General features: G+C 23.5%; 1 protein-coding gene across 2 annotated transcripts; it reads left to right on the forward strand.

Annotated features, from left to right (window-relative positions):
• Positions 1-1,388: 1,388 nt before the first annotated feature.
• On the forward strand, positions 1,389-13,202 carry kek5 (leucine-rich repeat, immunoglobulin-like domain-containing kekkon 5 protein). Of its 2 annotated transcripts, none has more exons than XM_011501092.1 (5): positions 1,389-1,449; positions 4,148-5,568; positions 7,272-7,766; positions 11,519-11,976; positions 12,999-13,202. In XM_011501092.1, exons 1-5 carry the CDS (start codon positions 1,427-1,429, stop codon positions 13,005-13,007), a joined length of 2,406 nt encoding a protein of 801 aa, XP_011499394.1. In that variant the 5' UTR covers positions 1,389-1,426; the 3' UTR covers positions 13,008-13,202. The 2 variants fall into 2 exon arrangements, with proteins under 2 accessions (XP_011499394.1, XP_011499395.1); XM_011501093.1 differs by having other exon boundaries at positions 12,711-13,201.
• The last annotated feature ends 7,411 nt before the right edge of the window (positions 13,203-20,613 follow it).

The raw sequence follows: 20,613 nt of genomic DNA on the forward strand, positions 1-20,613 counted from the left end.
TCAATAACCACAATATGTCTTGAAATATATCTGTAATATGAAACATTACGATTCATTGCTAACAAAACATGCAAAGTTATTTATAATTATTTGAGCGTATAATTTGCAAAGCTATTATGAAGTGATATTAACAATGTAGAGAATTTTGCTTAGAAAACGTAATATTGAATACACTGATATTTTAGCTTACGTTGAAACCGTTGCAATATTTTTAAACATAAAAATAAATATGCCGAATCAAAATTTATAAACTTTTTAAATAATGATTATTGTTAATAATATTATTTTTAATAATTTCAAAACATTTTGAATGAACATTATATTTTTAAAACAAAATTTACCTATCATTATTCATTTTCTAATTACGCTCAACCATACTAAAACTTATATTTATCATAAAATACAGATTAATTTGTAAAATAATTGTATATTATTCAAGGTATTCGAATTAATTACGAAAATTAAAAAATGGTTATACAACTGCTAAAGTATTAAAATTAGTTTTCATAACAAGTTGCTGTATTTAAATATCAATGATAAAATGTGAACATATCGCTAAACAATTATTTCTGAAGAAAACATGTTATTCATATGCTTTTCTGGCTTGTTATATCCTATTATAACATACAATCTATTATTGTTATTGTTGTATGGTATAATATATTGTAAGCAATTAAAATTTCTAATTTAAATTAACTTCCAAATAAGTTATTGCAACGAGGATTCTAAATAGTTGTAATACTAATTACATTATTTGAATAATACAAATTGTAAATTCTATTATACAGATTGAATTAAATAAAACATTAGAGATTTTTTGATTATTTTTTGTTGTAATTTGTATAAAAATAAAATATAAGTTTAACCTGTCAGTTAGATGTGCACAAAAATTGAAACAGTAATTACAAATGAAGTTTAATTACGAATTTAGAATACTATTAAAATGGCTTTAAAATATTGTAAACAGTTGATAGTTTTTTCATTATTTTTTAACAATGAACATTTTTTATATTTTGTTTAGAATTTAAATTCATTTAAATATATATTTTGATTTCAATTTTTTAATATTTTGATAATATATTATGAAATGGAGATGTTGTAATGTATAAACTATTTTATGAAGAAAATTAATTTACAATTACATTTACATTCAATTCACATTTAATTTGTGTAAATTTGAAATACAAAAATAATAAAGCATATTCTTTTAAATAATAAGCATTTGATATTAAAAAAAAAACATTAAAAAAATTCACTATTTTAATAATAATAATTATCATTTCTTTTATATTTTTAATTATTAGAAATTGATAATATATTTCTATTTATATACTTTTTATAAATTATAGTTGTTAATAATTGATTATTTTTTACACATTTTAGATATTTTATCAAATGGACCAGTGAAGCTTCGATCCATAAATTAATGCTTCTACCAGTGAAATCAAGGTATGTTCTTCTAAAAAACTGTATTTCAAATCAATAAATAAACTATTTATATTTTAATTCTTAAAGTTACTTGATTCTTACTAATTTCAATTCGTAGAGTTCTAGCAACAATAATAACAATAAAACTTGAAATTTTTATTTTTAATATTAACATATATTCACTAAAATCATTTAGCACTGTGGAATTAGCATTTAAACACAATATACATTAAATATTTAAATAATATTATCTATATATTATACATGTCAATTTTTGTATATCTATTTTTTCAAGAGTATGGTAGAAATTTATATGTTTATATATTTATCCATATAATACGTTATAATTAATTATATATGATTAGCATTAGTAGTAAAGTACTAGTATGTTTATTTTACTTGATTTAATTTTACACAAAGATATAATAGTTTACATTTTAATGTTTTGTTTTTTTCTATATAAGAATATTAGACTTATCGATCTGATATCTATTAGAATATTTGCTTTTAGCACTTCATTATATATAAATTCACTTTCATTTTTTTTAACATATTTTTCATTACATATTGTAAAGTAAAATCTGTTATTGAATTTATAATAAATTATGAATTAAAATAACTTATGAGTTTTGTCATAATATATTTAATATAATATAATATATAGAAATAAATGACTAACGTCTTTAAATAATAAACATCCTAATAATGATATTATAAATAGGAGAACATATTTCTATAAATTGATAAAGGTTATTAAATATAAATAATGTAAAGGCTTATAGTTGTTAAGAAGAAATCGATATACTTACGCGTGATATCAAAGATTTAAGCATTAAGGAAAAACATCTATTTTATTTAATAGTCATAAAAATATTTTTTAAAAATTATTATATTGCAATAGCATTGCTGTAAATAATAACAATTAGAATTAAGTAACCTCCAAATGTCCAAATGTGTAAATAATCTAGAAAGTATACAACAATATTTAATATTTAATAATTTATTTAAATTCCTAAGTAATATTTATATTAAATATAAATTTAAACTATAAAAGAAAAACAGATGTTTTATATGCTGAATGAAAAATACTTTGAAAAAAACTTATTACATTATTTATTTAAATTAAATTTATCATTAGAAATATTAAATATATTTTTTTATAAATAGATAAATATAATAATATTATGACAACTTCCTTGAATAATTAGTATATGAATTTTAAATTTAATAAAGAATATTAATATATAAAGAAACATAAATATCAACAATCAAAAAATGTTAAATTAACAAATAAGCGAAATAAAGTGAATGATGAAGATTTCAACTTTTGTTAAGCAGTGATTGATTATTGTTGGCTAAACCTAGCAGCAAAATGCGATTATAAATTACTATATTAAATTTTAATTTGAATGAACTTTTCATATAATTGTTAAAAGCAGGTATAAAATTTCAAAGTTTTATTATCAATATTTTATTTATAAATACTTATTAAATTTTACTCACACTGTTACAAATAAAGTGTCTACCTGTATTTACGCTGATAATTTTTCTTCATTTTTGTCATAATTTCATTTAATTACTTTTAATCTTGTACTGGACAATTCCAAACAATTAAACAAATCATTGATGTTTATAATTTAAAAGTCTAAATAAATTTTATAAAATAAACTTACTCAAAACTTTATGTTAAATTTGAATATTCTTTGCGGATCGATTTTTATATTTATGAATAATAAATAGAAAATAATGTGTAAAGGTTGTATAGAAGTTTACTTTCTGGCATTTAAATATTAAAAATAATCGTACAATACAGTTTTAATGTCTCGATTTATAATTTTCATATATAAGATAGTATAAACAAACAGCATTAATTAGAAAACAACGTAATAGTGTAAGGGTTTGCACATAATGAAATAACAAAGAAATATCTCATAGCAAATCGTTGAATATTTGTTATATTTTTGATAATTAAAAATAAATATAGCTTATTGACCTTCCAAATTTATGAAGAAAAAAGTGTGTGTATGTGTGTGGATGCTTGTGCGGGCGCGTGCGTGTGTGTGCATATGCATGTGTGTGAAAGAGAGGGGAGGAGACGGAGAGAAAGAGAGCAAATAAATAATATAAATAAAAAATAATTACAAGTATAAAAGTCTTAAAAACAAAATACCATTCTTATATAAAAGCTAAATTTTACAACCTTATGTATTTGCAATATCAGTTGCAAACATGGAAATGATATTTTTAAATTATAATAGAAATGTAAAAGCATATTGATGTTTTCTTGAATACTAGACATGATGTGATTTTTTATCTTAAAGATTTATTTATTTTATTGGTATTTCATGAATATTCATAAACTAATAAAATAGCTATATTCATAAAATAGTTAAAATGTATATAATCATAAAGATTATGAATTTTATCCATGATGTAGTGAAGTAATATGTGAATTTATCAGCTTCTTTTTTGTTTAATTAAATATTTATATTATTGTTTCAAACATTTAATAAATGGAATAGAATAAAATGTTATCAGATAAATACTATATAATAATTTTGATAATTTTATGATTCTTGTTTAATGTTAAGTCACTATATTACGCAACTTTAAATATTATTTTTTAATATTGTTTGAATATTATTTGTGTTTTGAATAGTATTATAAAATTAATTATTAAAAGATAAAATTTAAAATAAGCAAATATTTTGTGTTTCAGAATAGTAATAATGAAACATTCTAGAATGTTACTACTGCTACTATCACTAGCATTAGTACTGCTCACAAGTAATTGTGTCGGTCAATTAGATTGGGAATGTATTCCATCGTGCAAATGTATCTGGGTATCCGGCAAAAAAACTGCTGAATGTAAGGAACAAAATCTTACAAATATTCCTAATGCACTATCGAAGGAAATCCAGCACCTTGATCTAAGCGGTAATTACATTAACAGCTTATCGGATAAAGTCTTTACTAAAGTTAAATTGGATAACCTTCAAAAACTCGTCCTCTATAATTGTAACATTAGTACTGTACATGCTGAAGCTTTCAATGGCTTACGAATCGTTATTGAAATAGATCTATCTAATAATCATATAAGACATCTTCAACGAGGTACTTTCGATGAGACAGAGAGACTTAGAGTTCTTGTACTTAATCAGAATGAATTGCAAAGGCTTGACGACGATCTCTTTCATGATCTAATTTTTCTACAGAAAATCGAGCTTTCAGATAATCAACTCTTACAAATAGGACAAAAAGCCTTCTGGAATCTGCCCGGTCTGCAAACTTTAACCCTTGATGGGAATAATCTTACTAATCTCGATATGAAGAGTTTTGAAAACCTACCGAAATTAGGTAGCCTTGAGCTCCAGAAGAATCCATGGAATTGTGATTGCTACCTAAAGCCTTTTCGCGATTGGACAATTCAACGCAAGCTTTATACCAAACCAACGTCCTGTGAATATCCTTTGAGTCTTCTTCACCAAATGTGGGACGAAATATCTGATGATGAATTCGCTTGCATTCCAATCATATATAATATTGGCATCATGCCACTAAGCAATTATGATAGTAGCAATGCTCATCTATGGTGCAGAGCAAGTGCTAAACCTAAGCCCCAAATCACGTGGGTGCATCGCCAATGGGTATTATCTAACAGTACCAAACGTCACAATGGAAATAAGAATTACATTGTATTAGAAACAGACGATTGGTCTAATCTGACTATTCCTGGTGTTGTTTTATCTGATAAAGGCGAATACATTTGTAGGGTTAAAAACTTTGGTGGAATTGTTGAAAAAAACGTTAGCCTTATTATAGGTGAAAGTAATACCGAGAAAGACAATGTAATAGGATTGCCCCTTGCTATTGGACTTGGTCTTGTAGCTTTCCTGTTTTTATTAGTTACCTTAACGCTTTGTGTATGTTACTGTCGACGAAGACGAAATCAGAGTGACCCAAAAAGCATAGAAGCTACCTCGCTCGATCATCATGGTCTTGGAGAGCAAAAATCCTTAATTACGGCGATTAACCCAGTAGTTAAACCACCTAGAAGGTGCGAAGCTCCGTCTGTTACATCTCATGGCACCGAAATGACCGAACTCAACCGTACTTTGCTTGATAATGACTCAGTTTTCAGTAAGTATTTAAATTTAAAATCTATTTATTAGCTAATAGTACAGTAATTTTCAATATTAACTCGCTTTTTTTCTTCAATTTCAACTTTCACTGAAATCTAATTATCATTTCATCTGATCAAATTTACTTCTATCTATTATTCATATTTGGAATCTATCTCATTTTAACAATAATTCATCAATTTTGAAATACTTTGATATGATCCTTGGCATATTATATAAATATCAATTTAAGTTATAATTATTCCAAGCATTAAATATTATATTCAATTAAATTTGATATTCTGTAATACATAATTTTAATTTTTGTAAAAATTAAATTCACTTAGTAATTGATATAATATTGGTTAATTAAGAACACGAATTCTGCTATTTTTATATATTTTTCCAAAATATAATATTTTTCCTGGGACTATAAGAATAAAATTTCCAAAAAATACATAATTTGTACATTTAGAAATTAATTTATTAATGGTTTTAAAACTTTCTAATCTTTAATTTATTAAGGATACTTTTATTTTTGGAAGTTTATTATTTGTAGCAAACTATTGCAGCATATAGTTTAAAGATTAATTTATTGTCCATTTCATATCATTTCCCTTGTTTTAAAGTAAATATAACATATTTTTATAACAAAGCTCCTTTTAATATCTTAAAATTAAAAAATAACTATTAAAAATAAATCAACTTTTTGTATTTAAATAATAGTTCTTTTCCTATGCTAAAAATTTATGTAATCCATTAAAGTATTCTATTATATAATATCTCCATACTGCTTCACGTAATACATGATCATTTTTCCTTGATGATAATATTATTTCTAAATATTTTATTTTTTAATAATTTATTACAGTTAAAATACTTATCATCGATCTCCTTATTTATTCTAATATATTATCCAAGTTAGTATTATGATATTCTTACACAATCTATATTGGGTAAAATGCCCAAGATGTGATATTCAAAGTTATGCAAAAATTTGTATGACTATTACAGTTTATATATATATTGTATAATACTCGGGATTTGCTCAGATGAAATACGAACTACTATTACAATTGATACATTTGCATAAGGTTTGGGAAAAAGGAAATCAGGATAAAGAAGTACGCAGAAATAGAATTTCTCAGTGCTAAAAAATATGATCATCAACCGCTATTTGTCGAAATAATCTACGCAACCCAGGAGTAAAATTGGGCGTACTTGCAAGTGCTAATCTCGTATCTTCATTGCATGTACGATTAATAATTGCGGTTATCTACTTTTCTTGATTAAATACTGTATTACCTTCATTTCTTTCAAATAAATATAAATTACTAAAATATTATTCCACGTAAAAATTTGATTTTATCATTAATAATAAAATTTTTGTCAAATCGCAATTACAAATTTAAACTAGTATTTTTTGGATTATAATAATTTATTATGCGATCGTTTAAAGCAAGGCGAATATAAGAAAGTATATTAAAATAGTTCATGCGTTAGTGGAAGGTGTGTGCGATCGACGCTATTTTTTAATCTCAGTCACTAATTTAACTCCAAGGAGAAATTGAGAAACACCAAGAAAAAATTTTCTCTAAACAATAAATTTTTAAAGAGATTTAATGTAGATACATCATCAATCCTTTAAGTCCCATATAGGAGCCGCCATAATCCAAAACATAAAAAGCTCGTGTAATAGAAAGTCTTACCATATCTTTTTAGCCGATGGAGTCGGTAGCGTGATGGGTGTCCTAGCCAACGGACTGAACGACGAGGAAAGAGGCTGCGTCACTCCGGAACTTGACTCTATGCTAAGCGGACCCGGTTTGACTGGAGTTGGCGTAACCCACGGAGGCAACAATATCGGCGGTATCGGTAGTCTCTTACGATGTGCCACATCTTACCGCCAATATCCTCCGGACCTACTAGCGTTCTCGGCTGGATGTAATTCCTCACCAACGAGCCAGACTTCGACGGCACCAGACAGTTCCAGGTTGCCCAACCAGACTGGACTATTTAATTCGCCGGCATCCCCTTCGACGTATGCGTCAGTAGGATTCAAGACGCTTCCACACCCCACTCGTGCCAGCTCTGCTACGCCTTATAGCTTAGGCCACTTGCATTCATCGATGCCACGCCATGGTTACATAACGATTCCTAGACGACCCAGGGCGCCCAGTTGGAGTAGTGGGCCACCGATTTCTTCTACCGAACGAGGTTAGTACGACCATTATCGATAACTCCCAACGTGCCATTCCTCATCCGATTTGAAATTCAAAGCCCGCGGCTCCGAAGAAGCATTTTTCTCTTTTAAGTAGACTCGCATTATGAGAAACTTATTTGCTATATTTTTTATATATTTATGTATTTATCGGTGATTATACATATAACGGTCACACGTTGTTATATAATAATTGGAATAAAGGCGCTATAAAATATTTGATTTAAATAATCAATAATCGATTCTGCCAGATTCTTTATTCAATTTTTAATATAAACAGTGTAAAGAACATCTGGATTATAAACATACTTCCCCTTTTTTAATTCTCTTTTTATATACGAATATTATTAAAATTCCGAAAGTCTATCTTTTAATTCAAAATAATTGCATGCGATACAGTAAAATCAGTAGTGGTTTTTCATAATAAATCCTATTAATTTCAAGTAGTTCTATACTACCATTAACGAGTACTTTCGAAATATACATTAAACCTAGATATTCATAATATTTTAAATAAACTTAAATAAATAAAAATGCATTATAATATAGTTTTTAATGTTATTTATATACTTTCAGTAATAGTCTGATTATCAAGTATGTGTGCAAAACATGTATTATATAATTATAAAATAATATATACATTTTATTGATTGTATTTAAAGATTATTTTGATTATATTAACTATGGAAACAATATCTATATTTCTCAATACTTAATGAATATTCTATATATCTATTTTTATTGATATATTAGAATTTTTGCTCAAAAATTGATTAATACAATCATTAAAAAAACTAAGAAGCATAAATGATATATTAGCTTATAGTACGTAAATGATTCAAAATTCGCGATTTAATGCTGTTATCAAATATTATTAAGTCATTTAAAATACGTCTTATAATTTTAAAAATAATGTTTGTGATTTTGTTTATATTTCAAATGATATATAAATTTCTAATTATTATATTCTAATACAAATTACTTTGATTTACTTTAATTCTAACTTATTATATTTAGTTTCATCGTACAACTATGAAAGTCCTTGGTTATTCATAAAAATAAATATGGGCTTCTTTAAATTAATATTTATAATATATATGACGTTCCTTGTAACAATCGTGTTATATAGTTTTTTAATTTTTATATAGTTATATGTAAAATGATAAATCTCGCTGATAAAATGAGAATCTCTAATGTTTTTGAGAAAATTTGCTTTTAAATTATTTTAAAAAGCTCAATGACATGATTAATTAATAAGATAACACAATAGCATAATTTGCAAAAAATAAATGTAGAATATAGTTTACATTAAGCCATATGGCTTATTATGAGATTATTATATTTTTAAAATTCTTATTAAGATATTAGAAAATATAAATACCACTGAATGATATAAAACTGTTCTTATTACGAACAATAATTACAAAATTAGAAGATAATCGTACCATATATAATTACAAAATTTTTTGAAAGTTTACACTATTAGTATTTACATTATAAAAATTATTTAAATTTATTAATAAAGTAAATTACTTTAGAAAAAATATTTAAAAACGTTTGATCCATAGGGATCATTTGAAATAAATTTAAAGTTTATAAAAATAGAAGATTCATTAATAAAATAAACCATCCGAAATACGCTCAATATCGTATTGGTCAATTTGAATAACAACAAATGAAATTACATCGATTAACAAAGCTTTATCTATTGTATTTATTGTTATAATCTTTCAATCGCAGAAAAATGTAGACACTCACGGATGAATTTGAATAAACGAATGACGAATGTCATAAAAAAATTAAATTAATATCTTCAAATATATAGGAATGTGAAGAAAGTATTATAAGATAAATTACTTATTATATATATATAAATTATAAGATAAATAGTATTACAATAAAATATATCTGTTCTGAAGATGATAAACTACAATAACATCAGCCTCAAGAAAATGACAATATAAAAATAATTGGACTAACACCTACAGTAAAATAGAAAATTAATTTATTAAAAAATGGCAAAAAAACCTTTTATACATGTAAAAATGATTGTACACCATATAATAATATTGCTAGGTGTATACATATATGAAGAGTCGTTGATATTTTAATTGAATTGACGTTTATTAAACACATTTTTTCGTGATATGTTTAGTAAAAAATTTAATTTGCTATTATTTTATATAATTTCTCATTTATAAAATGGCGTACGTAAAATAACTCAATAAGAAGCTATAAAATTTTTCAAAATACTGAACATCGTTTATAGCCCATTAAATGGTTGAACAATTTCGCAATAAGCGTAAACTAAAATACTGTTGGAATTTTTATGAAGAAGTTACACTTTACCAAGAACAGTTACAACTAAATATCAGAGATATTTTTATATATTTCATTTACAACCTTTATTATAGCCGCTGTTATTAGCGTAGAATTACTATATTTCCAATATCAATATTTTTGCTAATAAAAGAACTAGTTAATAAGAAGCGCCAAGTTGACTGATTGATTCTCCATTGCGGCTAATATAATATCGCTACATGCAGCACATAAAGCTAAGTAATTGAAATTGAGTGCTGCTACGACGGGGACAGAGAATGGTTCGAGAAGCTGACGCAGAAATTGAATGCTGTAAGTGGGATGGCCAAACTCGGTCTGGAAAAACCAGTATAGGAATAGAGAGAGAGAGAGAGGTAGAGAGAGAGAGAGAGAGAGAGAGAGACAGAGAGAGAGAATATCGCCCTTCATTGGCACACCCTGATTTCATCTGACAAAACAAATAGGCCAACTTTAATATCCGCAAAATTGTTCATTATTTAATACCAAGTAGATAGACAAGGGGCTATCTTTCTTTACAACTTTGTATTTTTTCATACTTTTTTGCATTGTAACTCATTTGCACATTTTTAAATTTAATAAAATATTTTACTTATTCTGTAAATGCCCTACGAATTTAAAGAATCCAAAAAACTATTTGTATTTAAATAGAAAAATCTGTTCGTAATAAATCGAATGATTATATATATATATATGAGTAAAGTAATAAAATCATTGCAGTCTAACTAAAAAGTTTGATAATTTACATAAACCCTTTTTATATAATGTATGCTAAATATATTACTCTTACGTAAGAATAGTAATAAAAATTTATGAGTTTATCCTGATATTTATCGATAAAAACTATATATTATTAATTTTGTATATATGCTAATTTTTTATCTTGTATATTACATCACGTCGGTAAAATGTATAGAATCAGCTGATTATTAATTACCACGATAGCAATATCAGTTTACTAATAAAATTATAATATTAGTACTTTATGCCCGTTTAAAAATAAAGAGAATAATTATTTATCTATTTTAACTTTGTGTTATCGAGAATAAGTGATTAAATTTACTACAAACAAAAAAAATATTTTGAAGATGTAGAGAAATAAATTTAAAATACATCATTAAAATAAACAACTTTCTTTGAAAAATCCAGCATTTTACAATGCACCATGTCACATAATGTTGTGATCATAATAACCCCTGCAGAGTAATGATTAAATTATAATTCAAACATAAAACAAAACAATTGCTCAGATGCAACGTGTAAAATATGATTCGGAAACTCGAAATAATTTTCCAGCTAAAATGAAAATTCCAGCCAATACGTTTGCATAATTGAAGCGATTTATATAATTGCGCGTGATCATCTTATTCGCATTGAATATTTTCGTCTTGGTGATAAACTAACATTGCAGAGATCCTGGAACCCGTATACGATAACCTCGGGCGACGTACGACCGCCGATGGAAGCTCAGTGCCATCGTTAAACAAAAGTCCAGAACCCGGTTTATCGATGAGAGGTCGACCTCTACCTTCGACACCGAACACCCCCTCTTCTTCATCCCCACATAATGCTTTATCACTTCCGCGGCCACCTCGCAACTTGCAGTTGAATCGGTCGGCACCGGAAGGTGCAGCCGAATGGACAACCAATCACATCGACGAACAGCAGCAACAACAGCGAAGGCAATCGCAAAGCGACAATGAGAGCGAGCATTCGCAAACGTCAACAATAATGACGAAAACACTGGACAATTGCCCAAACGCAAATGCGTTATCGCGTAAAGTGCCGCCAAGGCCGCCACCGAAACCTAAAAAAAAAAATTCCACTAACGGACCTCTCTACGAAGACGAAGGCGAGGACGGTACAGAGGTACGTTTCATATTCGAAGTAATCAAGAATATTATTTAATTAACAAATTCGTCACAATATCATTTGGGAAATTCATTTTCTAAAAATAATAATGCATATTAAATTTTGAATTAATAAATTACAAGCAATAAAATCTAGAACTTTTTAAATTGATCGTATTAATTCATTTCATCAATTTATAATGAAAATTTACATGAACTTTCATATGAATAAAATTGAAATTACTTTAAAACAAATGAGAAAATGATTTTAAACGAATGATTGTTATAATATACCAACAAAGTTCTTAATGATACATAATGTAATTATAAATAAATTGCGAGGAAAAACATTTTCTTAAATATTTATAAGTTAATACATTTATTTTCAAATTTAACTTTGTGTTTTTATATTGAAGAAATATATATCCTCTAATCATATGTCTATTTAGTTTATATAAAAGATTTTACTGGTATAATAATTATGAACAAAATTATTACATTTTACATATAATATTTTTATATTCTTTATTTATTTATTCATTCATCCATTTGTACAAAATAATTATTAATTATTAATAAGTAATTAAGCGATAATTATGCTTTTAAAAACTTTTTATTAAATATATTTCTTTTAAATTACACAAGTCATTTTACAAAATGATCGAAAAGTTCTTTATTCTACTTATATCCTTTAATAAATATAATGATACTCTTTCATCCAAAGTATTGTTTTATTCATTTTGTTTGTTTTAGGTGTGATTATTGCAATTAGTCGGCGAGTATTTAAGATAGCAAGTGCCAAATTGGCTGAGCTATTATAAATTGTTACCGTTGCTAGCATAAACTTCAATATTTGCAATACAGGACCATTAGTGCCTTTACGAATAATTCGCGGCAAAGACTGAGTTGAGAAACCTAAATGCCATGTATGAATGAGGAAAACATAACTGTCGAATAGAACATAAGAGGAAATCAGGGATATAAGACATAAAACATGTACAATAAATAGTAAATAATGAAGTCTCTTCGATTTATTTTCAGGGCTTTTAACACACTAACGTACATCCAAAGACAAAGAAGAAAACACGAACGCGTCAATAAAGAGAAAAAATAAAGCCTAACATGTAATAAAAAATTCCAAAAATAAGAAATTATAATGTGTGTGTATATATATGCATGTATAATAACTATACTATCAATTTTTTACCATATATGAAAGAGATAATACGCTATATCATTGTATACGTAGTATCATTTGCATAATATTAAGTACTGATTATACATTGAAATGCTAGTTTAAGCTTTGTTTATATATTTTTTTTATGATTTTTTTGTTTTTATTATTTTTATCTCATTTGATGAAACGATTTATACACAAATTTTTTTTTATAAAAATTGCGAATAAAAAAATGAATAGATTCTGAATAATATTTACAAGTGTTAAATATTTTTTAAATTCATTTTGAATTAATTTCATTCAAATTTCGATTTAAATTTGTTTAGGGAAAGCATATATAATTTATTTCAGTTCTTACTTCTAAGAAAAAGAATAACTTTTTGTTAGCTATATACTGAATATTTATTATTCATAAAATTATCTCAAGTATTAATTAAATAATTTCAATTATTTTTTAAACAATATTAATATTAATATAATTTTTATACTCGAATTTATATTTATTATACCCATGCACAAATTATGTTTATTATTGTTAAGTAAATCGATTGAATCTAATATTTCATAATATTATATATACATAAAAAAAGAGGTAAATTAATATTAAAAGAAATATTAAACTCAGTGCAGCATATAGTATTATAAGTAATCGTAAACGATTACAGTTTTTAAACCAGAATTTGAATAAGAATATTTGAAAAGTTATAATACTTACCGAACATTAAAAATTAAGTGAATTCATATTAGTACAATTATAATGGAAATAAGAAAATATCTTTTTTTTTAGAAAGTATGTCAATTTTAAAATATCCCGTTGCAAAAAAAAGAATATTTGACTATTTCATAATTTATGAAAAACAATTAATTACCTCCTTAAAGAAATACCTCTGCTTTGACGTATAATATTATATCATTTTTTAGGAAGTATTATGCATACATATTAATATTGTATATATTTTTTTAGTTTATAAGAAATTCAAATTTTGTTTATATAATAATTTTTTCATTATGATAATCACTTCACAAAAACTATAACTAATTTACTTATTTCTACTTTATCTGCTTTATTATTAAAAATGATTTAAAATGTATTCTTATGGAATATTACATTGCTGTCTGTATTCAATATACAATCGAAGTTTAATTAAAAGATAATTAAAATTTACTCATTAAATTATTAATTTTATATACATGATAAAATAATTCAATATAATTTTTTTTATATACAATTTTCATTATGTAATAATTATTTTTATTGCAGTATAATATTCAAACGTAAACATTAAACACAAAATCTGAATTAATTTTAAATTTGTTATATCTTATCTTAAAAATAATATTTTCTGTTAAATAGTTTGTTATAATGAAATAAAAAGAGTATCGAAAGAAAATCTGAGTTAAAATTATGAGACAAATCAAATAGAAAATTAATTAAACCAATTAATTTATTTGAAATTACCTTAAAATATTTTTTAATTCCTACATATTCAGTATATTTTCTAAATTTTATGAAAAATTTATCAACTCTAAAATTTGTTATTTCCAGACAAATTACAAATATAATAATAATAATAATAATAATAATAATAATAATAATAATAATAATAATAGATCAATAAACTAAGAAAAATATATATGAATTTAAATAGATTATTTTAAAATTAAACTTATTAAGTTATCAGTACACAAATTTCAATCTATTTGAAAAATTATTGATAATAATTATTTTATTTCTTATATAAAATTTTATTACAAAAGAAGTTGTTAACTAAATTTACTTAAATGATTCCTTTAAGTAATAAATCAATTAATAATAATTAACAAACAGCTTTGCTTAGATTTAACTATATTTGTATAATTTATAAATCGATAATTCATTCCTATTTGTTTACTAAAGCTTCATTTTTATTTGACTGTCTGGTTGTTTTAGTATATTATCTAAAAAAAAATTGTAGATTATTCAATATATATGTAAATTTAATTTTTAACTTTTTAATTAGAAGTTGACAAATTAGTAGCAAACAGTATTTCATTATTTAAAATCTAAATTATATTTTAATACATCAGTGTGAATATTTTTGTGAGACTTTTAAATATTAAATTTAAATATATTAAATATATTAGCACAGTTACATATAATAGAATTTATAATATTAGTTATGTTTAAACATTTTAAAAATTTATATTCTATAAAATAATGTTTTATTTTAATTTAATTTTAATGTTTACACTAATTCATATTATTAAGTAAATTTTTATTTAACTTGTACATATAAAATCATAGTTATACGATATATAAAGATTATTAAATATTTTAACAAAATATATTGAAACAATAATTTTCATGAATATTAATCAAATTCAAAATTATGAATTATCTTTTATTGAATTACAATCTATTCATTCAGAATCTTAATACAGTTGCTACTAATATCTTATATCTCAAATTTTAAATTCATCTCTTCGATTACAATAAAAGAAACGTAAATTTTATTGTGATTATTAATTTATTATTTAACAAAAATAAAAGCAGAATATAAAAGGATATATGTTTAAAAATATCCATAAAGAAAAATTAGAATCATTTTGATGGTATAAAATAATCTGTGTGAATTTTTAAAATTTATATTACAATTAAAATATAAACCGAAAAAGAATCTATAAATTAAAGAGAATTTAATTATAATAGAAATTTTAGCTTCCAAATAAACAACTTTTAATTCGCATACACAACTATTTTTATTAAACATCTACGGTAAAAGAACATCTATTTAATAATGAATCATAGCTATTTTCTGTGATCAAAATAAACTTCAGATAAAATATTTTTATATTATGATTGGTCTTTAATAAAATAAAAATATACATATTTATATACGCACACATGTATTGTAAATATATTTTCTTCAAAATTGTATTCAATCATTTTCGTGAGATCACGAAATTAACTCTATTACTGACTTATGTACAAAATCAGTATAATAAACATACGATAAAATATAAATTCACAAAGATCGTTTGCTTACTGGTTGATTCTGGTAAAGGAGAAGTTAACAAATTTATTTAAATATAAAAATAGAAAAATGTAATCATTAAGCCGTATAAAGACTGAAAAAATAATGTAATTTCAGAATATGAATTCTAAAATACGTTCCATAACTTAGTATATAAGAAGCAAGCAATATTTCTCTTAACTTTGTAATCTAAAACACATATATTCTTATAATAAAAATGCCATGTTTAACCATAAAATATAAATATTAGTTAAAAAAGAATAGTAACACAAGTTTTTCAATAAATATTTATTAATTTATATAAGTATTAATATTTATTAGTTACGCATAAATTAATTTTTCAATATATAAACTCATTGCGTTAATAGAAAATAAAATAAAAAAAAGTAAAATTCTTGAAGAATATTTTATGATATAAATTATATTTTGTAACGATATATTTGAACAGCAGAATAATATTATCGTTGAAGAATAAACAAAAAATTTTGTCTTGATTTAAAATACATTATCTGTTAAAAATATAATAATTATTATTATTTTTAATATTGTATTTATTACTTTTTATATAATATTTTTATAATTATTGTAACTGCTTTATTATGCAAATGATACAGAATTTTTATAAAATATATGTATTTTAAGAACTTTTTATAAAAATATAAAAGCAAAAATATTAGTGAATCGTTTTATTAAAAATCAGTTTGTAAAATTTTTATGCAATGCAGATTTTTTTACAATCTAGGGAAATTTAATTGTTTTTAGATAATTTGAAATTATAATTCAGTATTGATTTTATATCAAAGTTTTTGTACAGAGCTAATAAATAAAGAATATATTGATTAGGACACATTAAATTATTTTATATGAACAAAATTTTGTACATTATGTAAAAATGTAAAAGAATATATAATACTACGAAATAAACAAAAATATTAGTTTTTATTTCATTGTGTTCATGTCTCATTTTTACAATGTATTAAACTGATAATATTTTAAAGATTAAATCATTGTTCTCAAATAAATTTCACTTGAACATGTTACATTTTTTCTTATTAATTATTTTTATTTATAATTTGTAAATAAAATCTATTTTCTAATTTTAAATTAGATAAAAGTAAGGTAAAAATTACAAGGTAGTAAATATATGTATAATTATAATAAAGATAATAAAGAGATTTTTTCAGATAACGAAAATTACAAGAAATCTGAAATTTTAGGATTTATCATGTAAATCGATAATAACAAGAAAGTAATTTCATTCGATCTATAAAATATTATAGTTTCTTTTTTAAAGCATATCAATGTTTTGATTGTATTAAAAAATAAATTATTATTGCAACGCGCCTGTTAGAAGTTAAATATATAATTTCCGAGAGAAAAAAATAATTTTTTAAGAAAATATATAATATAATCTTCTGTTTATGTAAATACGTGTTTAGCAAAGCACATATTATTTGAAAAAACATTTAATTATAAAAGAAATGTGTAAGAAATATATAAAAATATTAATATATCTTATAGTATAAAATTATATACGTCATCTTATATCAAAGGTAACAAGAAAGTTAATATTAAAATTTTAATATTAATTTACTATTATCTTAAAAATGTACTTGTCAATAGGATTAGTTTTTCTAATTTTAAGGGAAATATTTCATATTAAAGACTTTTTCTTTTTCTTCGTATACTCTAGAATCAACTATTGTAATTACTAAGTATTACTCAATATTTTGTCTTCTTTTTCTTTTTCTTCATATATACTAGAATTAACTATTGTAACTACTACATTTATAGATGGATGCTTGACATCTTTAAACAAATATTTTCTTTCAAATGTCCTAATTTTTTAATATTTAAGCAATCAGTAATCTCATAATGTTGACTAATGTTAGATTAGGAACAGTTATAATTCTCTTTGTATATTTTTATAAAACTTAATGATTACAATAAAATAATGTAGCATAATAATAGTAAATAATGCGTACATCTTGTTTTTCAAAGAATTGATCGTAATCGATTATTGATATACGTTGGCATGATAGATCCAAGTAGTGTAAATCATCGGTATTAGTATTATCATAGCTGACATAAGAAATCCTGGTGAATATACCTCGTAGCCTCTGTGTTTTAAGCACTTTGTTACAAATTAAATTATTTTAAAACATTTAAAAACTTTAATAGTCTTTGATAGAACGTTAAAAAATTTAAGTGATTTTAATTAGGGTTTGTACTATTGATTTCATATTACTTTAGTAATAAAAATATTAAAATTTGTATAAATCGAATTCTCAAAACACATGAAAATTAATTATTGTGCTCAAATTTCTTGTATGATGCTTAGTAATATTATTTGTATGATTATTCGATATAATAATGAGTGAAAAAGTTTTTGACTATGAAATAAAGTATTGTATTTAAAGTTATTAATATTGATTTGATATGAGCAATAATAAGATTAATAAAATGAATTGTTATTTTAATCTTAATAAATATTGAGTAAGGTTATGAAATTTATTATATAATTGAATTAATAAAACGTTGGTATCGAAAAGTAAAATTATTTTTAAAATAATTCATTTACGTTACTATTACTCAATATTTTGTTTTTCTTTTAAAAATATAATGATTGATATTTTTATCAATATTACAAAATTATGTTTAAATGAATTAGTATTAAATATAATTACAGTAATTATACCAATTCTTTTTACATATATTAAAATGTTTTAATTTAAATATTTATCGTAATCATTTTTACTCTACTGAACAAGATTTTGTCGTGAGATAAATAAACTGACCATAAAAGTGGAGGCGATTTTTAATTCATTTCCATTAACACATACATCGACATTAACGAATGATTAATTTTGACATGCGAGTAAATTTTATATTTGTCATTTAATAAGATGTATTTTAAATTTCAATTTTAAGGAACCATCCGTAAACCAACTACAAGGATCGTAAACTAAAAAATAAGAATTTATTATACATGGATTGAAAAATAAATGAAAACTAAATGCAATTGCTAAATTTTCGATTCTACATACAGAAAAATAAATTTCGCCACGTGAAGATGAAGGATGTACAGCTTTTAAAATTCTACGTTTATGATTATATATGGATGTAGTGGAGACATAATGTGATAATACATTGAAGACAAAAAATTGCTTCGTTTCAATTTAATAAAATTTATTGTTTCTAAAAAAAGGGATCAGGAAAGATATTGTCCTGTTTAAAATAACATGTAGAAAAGTGTATAATTCATGCTCGTTTTATTTATATACATTTTCATCATAGTTATTACTCAAATTATTTACAAAATTAAGTTTTAACGGAAGATGCTAATACGCTAACACCTATAAAAATAATTTTGAAAAATAACCGCTTTACTCTTCATGCCACTTATGAATCAACACCTAAAAATAATTTTACTGATATATTTGGTAATTTATCATAATCCCGGTCACCACCTTTTCAATTCAATACACTAACAAAACAACCATAAAAATAACGAGGTTTCATTTTTTGATAAAAAATCTATTTTTAACTTACATAAATTCAATTATGTATTGAATGTATTTCGTTTCCATAAAAAGGCAGTGAAGGCTTGGAGATAATACAAAAGGAGTAATTTCAACTTTTAGGCACCAGCACACAACTCCGTTTATGTGTCTTCTTTATACTCTCACGAACTCGTCAATACAATCCCTCCTTTATACATTTTTTAGTAGATGGTAGTACTGCTAAACTAATTTATATAATTAAACAATATCGGGTTACAAAATATATTTTGCGTCACTAGCAAAATAATAAAATAACATTTATAGATTAAATAGAGGATTCGTAGGTGTGGATACATAATCGATAAATTCTCATTTTTGTTTCATTCGGTTATGATTTTTAAGCTAAACTATCAAAAGAAGTTATAAATATTTGTAATATATATGACAACTTAGTTTTAAAATAAATTGTGATTGTATTCTTAAAATTTATTATAAAGAGTTGATAAAAGTTTATTAAAAAGTTTTTCAATACGTAACAAGAAAGTCTTGTATTTAGTGTTAATGAAAATTAAGTGAATTGATTGAGTAAATTTTGTATTGTAAGAAGGAAAGATATCTTGACACTTATAGTACTAAATAAAAATAGGTCATGTAATAGAGTACAAGTGAAAAAATTAAATTATTGTAAATAAATTAAATTTTAATTAAATTTTCCTTCCTTCAAATAAAAAATTTACCTAATTTTTATTAATACTAAATATAAAATATTCTTGCTTAATCTTGAATAACTTTCAAATAAATTTTTAATTTAATAATAAATAAAATTAATTTAAAAAAAAAACAATTACAATTTAATTTTTTCAATATATGTATATCATCTGTAAAATAAATATTTGGTTTAAAAATATATTAAAGAATAATTATTTATAAGAAAATTATTAATTCTAAAATATAACAGATTT

The sequence above is a fragment of the Ceratosolen solmsi genome, unplaced genomic scaffold, assembly GCF_000503995.2.
Source record: "Ceratosolen solmsi marchali unplaced genomic scaffold, CerSol_1.0 scaffold57, whole genome shotgun sequence".
Classification (NCBI taxonomy): domain Eukaryota; kingdom Metazoa; phylum Arthropoda; class Insecta; order Hymenoptera; family Agaonidae; genus Ceratosolen; species Ceratosolen solmsi.